Source organism: Apis dorsata, unplaced genomic scaffold (assembly GCF_000469605.1).
Source record: "Apis dorsata unplaced genomic scaffold, Apis dorsata 1.3 scaffold_295, whole genome shotgun sequence".
Lineage (NCBI taxonomy): Eukaryota > Metazoa > Arthropoda > Insecta > Hymenoptera > Apidae > Apis > Apis dorsata.
The window spans coordinates 1838219-1847666 of record NW_006263570.1 but is presented as its reverse complement, the minus strand read 5'-3'; the positions used below and the strand labels follow the sequence as shown (position 1 = coordinate 1847666).

The 9448-nt window shown below is 30.3% G+C and overlaps 1 protein-coding gene across 13 annotated transcripts in view; it reads left to right on the top strand.

Annotated features, from left to right (window-relative positions):
• Positions 1–9448, top strand: part of LOC102674491 (neurexin-1) — a 425676-nt gene that overhangs the window by 138927 nt on the left and 277301 nt on the right. For all 13 annotated transcript variants that reach the window (XM_031511258.1, XM_031511256.1, XM_031511254.1 and 10 more), the window contains one exon: positions 4186–4333. In XM_031511258.1, the coding sequence (XP_031367118.1) occupies positions 4186–4333 (148 nt within the window). The remainder of the gene's footprint in view (positions 1–4185; positions 4334–9448) is intronic.

The following is a 9448-nucleotide window of genomic DNA, read 5'->3' as shown; positions in this document are numbered from 1 at the left end:
TTTCTTACGTTTCCTGGCTCTCGCCTCGTGCCCCGAATACGAGGCCGGAACCCGATACCGCGCCAATGGCTAATGTTTCCCCGCGGATCGGTAAGGAAATTACTGTGTGGAAATAAAAGCCCGTACATCCGAATGTGAAAAGTGAATAACGTTGTGCAACGATTTTGCTACGATGAAATCATTCCTCCCGGTGAAATATGTTTATACTTATCTTCTGGCGAGGATGGTTTTCTTTCCTTTTTTTTTTTTCTCTTTTCTCTCGAGCTGAAATGAAAAATGGTTACGATTACGACAATATGGTTGTGAAAATGGGACAGTTTTTTTTTTATTGGCGAAGAATAAATGTAAACGTAAGGAACAGGTTTCGCAGATTCAATTTGTTGTAACTGTACTTTAGAAGTAGAGTAAATTGTATTAATATGGAATTTATAGTAATTTGTTTCTTTGATCTTTTTCTTCTTTTGGAAATCGATGAGTTGAGTAATCAATATGTTTTAATTATATATTTAATTTATTATTATTTCGCGAATAATTTTAATTATTAATTATTAATAATACATGCATTAATTATTTTTCTTTTCACTTGTTCAATCTAGACTGTGTTTAAATTATTCATCATCATTAGTTGACTAGTTCTGGATATTTGGTAAAATAGTTTAAAAATAAAGAATATAATATAAATAATGCATATATAGTGGTAAATCAAAATAATTAATCAAAGAATATTGTTGAATAAATATTATAATAAAAAAAAATTGAAAATTGCAAATGATCCTAATTTTTTATCCAGAGATTGTATTTTAAAAAAGATAACTCATCCATTCAGAAATTTTTATTTGAATATACCAACATCTTCCAACATTGAATCGAGTTATTTATTCGTTTGAATTATCATTTCATATCATTCCTCATTATTATCACGTCATTGACAAATTACTGTATATATAGTTAAATTTCAGACGCGTGAACCTCTCGCAATTATTAACGAGCACGCGAAAGTTATGCGGGGAATTACGGTTACTCGATTACGCATCAAGAAATTCCAACAGGGCGGAAAGTGCATCGCTTTCGCAAAGTATGTGCCGCATAGTTACATAAGTATGTCTCCTGGTGCATCGAGCACGTTTATCTCGTTAAAGTAGCAAAGTATTTGCCGCATTTGATCGCGTAAAAATCCTTATTGAAGAACGCGTTATAAAGTAAACGATTTGGAATCAAAAATTCCTCCGTTATAAAAGATTTTCCATATTTCGTAAATGATATATTTGAATTATATTTTAATTATATTTGTAATGTAGATATAATTCTAAAAAAAAATAAGAAGTGAATCATAAGTTTCGTTAAAGATTTTTCAAAAATAATTAATTATAGATAAGAAATATAAAAAGAACTAATAAATATTCGATCGAAAGTTCAAAGAAAACTAAAAGAAAACTCCTTGAAAAGGATACAAACGAAAGATTAAAAAATTTAAAACAAAAAAGAAAAAAGGAAAAAATTGAAAGATGAAGAAAGAATAGAGAGAGACAATCGCATATCGTACCAAACGAAATTTGTCCCGTTAAGAGGAATAACACCATATCCTCAAAACGTGGAAAAGTCAATTGTAACCGGAGACGATTACGAGTGCTGCAACAGCTATTACAGACCGGGAACTGAAATTTGATTTTGTGCCCCCGTATCGTTTCTCGTCTCACGACTCTGGCCCGCGCCCTGAATCCGCAATAGTCTTGAAAACACGGTTACACCGTCAGCTGATACAAGTGGCTGTACGTGATCCGGTAACAGAGCGCCCTGGGAAAAGTATAATTGAATTAATAAACTACGACGAAATCTGGCGGCCAACTTATTTACCCCGACAACTGCAACGAGTACTGCAGAGGTCGAAAGCGTAAAATGACCCATCCATCCCCCGATATCTTCACTCCAATTCACGATTTTCACTGTTCTGCTGTGGAAATAATATTATTCGCGAGATATTATCGTCGCTTAACGAAATTTTCAATTATTTTAAAATTATTTATACACCGATTTTATCCTCCTTATGTTTGCGATTTTAATTATTGATTTTTCAAGTTTTTCTTATTTTTCAATTATTTTCTTTATTATCACTTTCTATTATTATAGATTATCGTTGTCTAAATGTTGTAATAATTTTATTTTAGTATTTCTTTTTATTTCATTGTTATATCAGTGAATGGCGCAGAGATAAATAGATATTTAGAATCGAATTAAAATTTTGAATACGATCTAACATAATATTGTTATACGAATAATATATCATTATTAATGTACAAGTATGTAAATTAATACCTAAATTAATAAAAAGCATAAATCAAACGATTATCATATATTTGAATTGGTACAATTGGAAAATTAAGAAAATTCCTTACAAGCAGACGTATTTTCTCGTTTCTCGAGCCTTCTTAAGCGCGAACCACTACGCGTTCGTGCAATTTCCAGCGAATAAAAAGCGGAAATGTACAAGTGGCATGGATACAAGCACCTTATGAGTGTAAACGAAACGCGCTTTAATTAGTCCGGATGCCACTATGGTCAGTATTACGATGTTCGCATCTTCCACTTTATACCAATTTCCCTTTTCGTTTACACGTTTCGCTCCTTTCATCCCTTAATAATCTTGCGAACGCGCGATGGTTAAAACGAGCCATGATGATACAAATATGATAATAAAAGTGTATCATTCTCAAATTGTTGAAAACACGTATAATTTTCTGATTATAAAAAGAAATTGAAAAGAAAGAATGGTAATTAATTAATTTATGTATATTAGCTCTTTCTAGAACTATCTAAAGATCTGACTGGTTTTGATGTAAATCCCATTTGTCGAAGATTGAAAAATCCAATTCCTAATTCTTCTATCAATGATATTTCGTCCAATCAATAAGAATTCACGTATCGAATATTATAAATTTTGAAACAAGTTTGTAACAACTAATTATATTGCAAAAATATTAATGTAAATTTTGTTCATTAAATATTCGAAAATGCAAGTAATTTTTATGTATTTCAAATTTCTATTCTCTGAAAACGTGATCACGAATCTTTAAATAAGTATCTTTGAATATGTTATTTATAAATCACGAGATAGAGTATAGATACTCACGATTTCTTTCTGAAGTGGTTCTTAAAAACCGGAAGGCGAACTTTCGCGAACACGAGTGCACGTATTAGGTTATGGGGTCAACCGCGTTGGTCTAGTCCATTACGTTCCGGTGAATCCGTCGATCGTTTCGTTGCTGGCACGTGGCCATTTTCGGACGACGAAAGATGGAAAAGGATTTTCTCGAAACCGTATCGATTCCGATCGAAGCGAGACACCGTTCTCGTATTATTGCGACAATTTGATACACGGTGACTTAGTGTAAGAGACGATTTCCTGAACAAAGATACAATATCGAACTTCTACGTATATATATATATATATAAAAATAGGGAATTTCTAGAATTTATAGACTGTAAGATTTTGCTCGTTCTGAAAATATATATTTTATCGAGAAAAGTATTCGAAAGATTTTGCTTTGATCGAGAACAGGATAGATTCATTGAAATTAAAAAGAATAGAGAAATTAATAATTGAAGATATTAATTGGAAAAATTTACTCGTTGATATTTTAACTCGTTTCTATTCAGATTGTGGAATGAATTGAATTGTAGAATATATTTGTTATAAATTTAAGAACATTATATTATGTGTATCATATTATTATAACAAGTTAATTGGATAATTAAATTATTTTTATGTTTACATATTGTAGAAAAGATAATTTATCCAATATAAAGATTATTTGACAAATAGAAAGTTTATTTCAACGAAACATTAAATTTATATACTTCCAAAAAAAAAAGAATTACGATTTTCGATTTTATTCACTTTTTTAAGAATCACAAATTTATAATTTAAAGTAAAAAACAATATGCTTTGGTTACTCGCAATATATCTTTTAATATATTTCTCGGGATTAAAATATTGTTCAAATTGTTCAAATAAAAGAAGAAAAAAATCAAGAATATACAATTCTACTTAAAAATGATCCTCTATTCTTTCGTATATACACATATTTTCAGAAAAGAGAGACTCTTGATATCGGTTTCCTCTGTATCGAGATGATTCGCTTTGATGTCCACAGATACGTAAACGTTACTTTCCATTGTTTGTCGCAGAGTTTACGCAACATGATGACAGCCAATACGACGGACGCCTGTGAAACGCGTGATCCCTGTCAACACGGCGGAATCTGCATATCAACCGACAGTGGACCCATCTGCGAGTGTCGGTCCGGCGATTATGAGGGTGCCTATTGTGAGAAAGGTAGGTTGTTTTACATCCGGTAGCTTTGTTGTTTACGATCGTTATTGTTGTGTGCCGTTTCCGGAAACGGATGGACAGATATGCCCCTCGTGTTTGCCCTCGGTTTCGATCCTTAATTTATTCTCTAACCTTTGCGCCAAGATAATGATAATAGCCACGAATGAAAAGTTCATTGCTATTAGTGGAATTAGTTGGATTTGATGGGTTGTCAATTTAGTAATTTAGGAGGTTACAATATGTGTTCTATTCTACTCTTTTTTGAATCTATAATCGATAGATCATGTTATTCCCTTTGTTTAACGATAAATTGATTCATTCGGTGGATTTATATCGATGTATAGATCAATATATATAAGTAGGCTGACTTTAACAGTTCTACATTACTAGTCTGACAATTACGTAACTCGTTCTACTCGTTTGACCTCAATTGTTTGATTGTAGTTGTCCGAGAATGACCATACTATTTTACTTGTTTAACTGTGACTGGTTTATTCTACTTACCTGACTTGTCGCCATATAACTTAAGCTATAGTTACACTGCTATAACTATAGTTTAATTATAACGGTTCTATATTATATTAATCAAATTCAATTATGTTATTTAATGGTATTTTGTGTAAAAGATATAGAACAGTTTCATATAGAAGGCGATCTTTCTTTTTTTTAATGAATAAATATGTTTGTAATTTAAATTTCTTTTTCTCTATTAAGCTTTTGAAATTTATGATATATCATAGATAAAGTTAAACATTATATTATTAATATTGAATAATTAAGAAAAAATCACACTATATTAAATGTTTCAATACACATGATAATTAGATAAAATTCAATTAGTAAATTTTGATTGTAATTAACCATAAAGTAACCATTGAAATTCTATTATACGAATAACGTAAAATATGATGTAATAATAGAGAAATCAATTAATGTTCATTTTCAATATGATATTATACGTGTATAAGTTTATACAAAGTGATTAATTAAATCTCAATTAACTACTCAATTAAATCTCGTTTCAATCATATTTCAATAACAATCATCCTTTCTAACAATTCTTCTTAATTTCTTATTGTGTATATGAGAAGTATCTCTAAATCAAAATAATTATTTGATGAAAATGGAATAGTATCTGAATTCTATCTATATCATAAATTTATAATATCACTTTATTATAAATTTCACTGTTTATTTTATTAGCATTTTAATGATTGTTCAAACTTTAATTAATAGAAACTTAAATTGTAAACATCGTGCACAGAATGAATCAAGTATCGCGAAACATTTGACAAAATGGGTTTCGTTTTACCTGTAATCGTTTAACCACGTCCGCAATGATTTCGTTCTACGCGATATCCCGAGTGAACTTTGACTTTTGCCGCGCACGCTATTAACTAGGTGAAGCATAAGGTGTTTCGTTCATTGTGGAGCGATAAAATATCACAAGCGTTCTATCGTGCAACGATAAAATTCAGAGTAAAATTTTAGGAAGCGTATCAAGGAAAGATAAAGAGTTTGATGTCTGAAGAATATAAAAGTGTTTTGCGAGGGGTATTGGAAATAATCGATCCGTGCAGTTGTTATTTTCTTTTTTAAATTGAACAAGATTGTTTATGCTTTCTTAATTCAATTTAGATCTAAAAAGATTTTAAAGACATTATTATATACAAATTGATAGAAGAATAAGAAGAAATTTAAAATTAATACGATTTTGTCCTTTTCCATTCAGTGTTTTTAAATAATAATTTTTAGGATATAAATTTTAATATACAGATATCATTCAATTGAAAGTAATATCTTAACGTTCAAGTTAGATCAAAGAGAAACACAATTTTTTTGTAGATCCAATAATAGAGATAAAGATGAATTTCAATTGCATTTCTTAAAACAGAACTGTATATACATTTTAAATATATTGATTTAGATATTTCCTACAAAAAAATATTAATCTACTTTGGAAAAATCAGTAATTCGAATTTCATACAAAAGGATCCTATCATAATTCACGTCAATCATCATCTTTTGCATAATAAAATTATCAATTGCCCTAATAATATATCATATATCCATCAATTATCGAAATAAATTTGGATAGAACGATCTTGAAACCTCCACCTCGACACTTGAAAACGAATCGTTTGAATCGCTCGAGGGAAGCACGCACTTTTTCTCCCCTCCTCCCCTTCTCCCACGAAAAATCCTCCCACGAGGAATGCGGGATCACGTCCGGGGAAATTTAAAATCGTCGTGAGCGAAATTTCATGTTTCTCAGGGGACGAGCGGGATTTACTTTAATTGCGATTTACTATGCGAAGTAAAACTCCGTGGCTCAGGATGCACTTAGCTGTCAGACGTTCATGAATCGAACGGCCGCCACTTTGTTGGACGTTTGTTTCCATCCCGAAAAAGGGTGGCCGCCAATGAATTCAAACCTCCGACTCCTCTCATTATAATACATTTGAATAAGCCTCGAATTTTTACTCCCAGGAGGGCGGATTTTTTCCCACGTTGGAGGGAGGATTTGCGAAATTAGCGGTGTAGTTTGTATTATGGACGGTATGGAGGGTATGAAGAGCTGGATTCTAACTCGCTCGAGGTTGAAATCTGGATCGTATGAATAAATTAGTTGCAGGAAGTGGATGGATTGTCGAATTTTTCTGATGTAATCGATCTGAATTGAAATTGCGAGGTTGAGGAAGGATGATTTGTTAGGGGGTGAGAAAATGTATCGTGTTGATTAAAATATGTTTTAAACAATGTAGTGTTTTAATTTCATTGCGTATGTATAAAGATTATAGTTTTAATATTTGTATAACTGGAAGTTTTATTTGGAATATAAATTAATTTGTTTATTCAACTATTTCTGTTGGGATATTCAAATATTCATGAAATGGGTTTTCAGAAACTTGTCATTCATTTGGAAAATTTCTTAAATACATATTTACAATTAAATATTTTTCTTTTTTAAGTCTCTCTTATTTGTTTTATTTATATTATTTTAGGAGAATTAAATTAAGATTTTATTTTCAAATATACTCTTCTGTTGGATGTTTTTATTTTGAATTTCATATGATAAAAATATATATTTGTATTAAATAAGAGGAGATTGCAGAACAATTTTTATTTTCTGAGTATTATTAAGTATGATTATATTTGATATTTTATACTTTATTTTTATTTGAATTTAGAAAATAAGCATATATCATCTTGTTTCGTTAATATTAATTTATTTATTATATAATTTTATTTATTACGATTAAATATTTTCAGTTATTTTTAGAATGGAATCACTTTGGAAGAAAATGGTCTTTATAGACTCACTTAATACGATTACAATTTTCACATTAAAATCCTTTTCATATAACGAAGTGAAATACACATAATTACATGTATCAAGTAATTTTAAAGAAGAAACTTTTCTTCCTTCAATATTATACCTTTCTATCTTCTTCATCCAGTTTCTTCTTCATACCATTATCTTCAGAGGAAATTGTTAAACAATCGTGTATTCGTTTCAAACTTTAGGATCGCGTGTATTTCAACCATTTTGATAGTAAAAACCTCGTTCCAAATCTCGTTCGAAAGCTCATGCATTTAAACGTGCTCTTAACTTTCGAACAAGTATTTCTTTCAACTTACGATGGCACGAAGTAACATTACAAATGGCCATTTAATCTAAACAATACTCGAGAATGTATTGATTCATCGATTATTCAGAATAGTATCTTCCTCAGCGATTAATAAATTTTTTTCTGGATTTAAATAAAACGGAATACCTTCTGAGCCTAATAAAATGGGTGAGGAGCATTTCTCTTGAACAAGGTAAAAAATTCTCTTTCTCGAAGGGCAAAATATTTCATCGAGATTCAAAGACGTGTTTTCCTCAAATCTGTAATATACAATAAAATAAAAAGTAAAAAGAACGATGAAATAAAAGTGAAGTAGAATTTTATACCGAATCCTTTGTGTCATAAGAATCAATACGTTTCAGAAATTCGAGGAAAGAAAAGAGGAAATTCTCGAAAATTTTTCCTTGAAGTAAGGTTAAGAGCCAAAGAGAACAATTTTTGATTATCATACTCTTACCTTGATATTTCAATGTGATTTCTAGAAAATAAGAATTTTATTGGCTTTTTTATTTCGTCTGATTAAAATAACGTATATAAATTGATCTGTGAATTATCAAATATTGAAAATATTTTGATGTTTTTAATAAAATTTAAAGGGTTGACTGAAATTTAATTGCAAATTTGATTAATTATTGATGTATTCTACATATACATATTAATAATTCATGTAACAAATAATATCTTATTATTTTTTATTACATTCCCAATTCTTCAAATATAAATCCAATTGAGAGTATGTAGAATTTACTTAAAATATTTGTACGTGCATAATTATCATATTAATTGAATTTAAAGAAAAACATTCTGGATAAATTATCATATGTGTACATTAAAATAGAAATTATTAATAAATATCATTCAGATTGATTAAATTTTATTAAAAACATCGAAAAATATCGAAAGATATAAACAATCTTAATCTTTCGATCAGGAATTGTACTATTATCCAAACAAAACCAACAACAAATCCCATAAATAATAAAAAAAAAATTACAATTCCCAACACCTAAATTGACGCAATTAAAAAAAAAAAGAAGGAAGGGATAGAAAAAAAAGGAAGCAAAAACAAAAGCATCATCCAAATTCAAAATAAACGAAGAGATAAACGAAGAGAAATTCCCTTTTTTCCCTTACCATAAAATTCGGTCATTAATGAAAAAAATTTCGCTTTTGGAACGTTCGATTTGACTCGTTGCAACCGATCAACGCCATCTACTTGCCTCCTTTTATCGCCTTCCTTGTTATTCACGGCTGTATCAATGCTTTAAATTAATCCCATCTCGGCGCCGGAGCTCATTGTTGCATAAAATACGTGGCCGCTCGTGCCGCGAATTTATAGCGCGATTACCGGGATGTAATGCACGCTCCCAGTGTAAATCATTCTTAATTCACGCTTGCCTCGCTTGCGAGTGTCTCGAAGCGTGGTGAGGCGTAAATGAAATTACACGCGGATAAGAGGTATCGATGGGAGACGGGATGGGAAGAG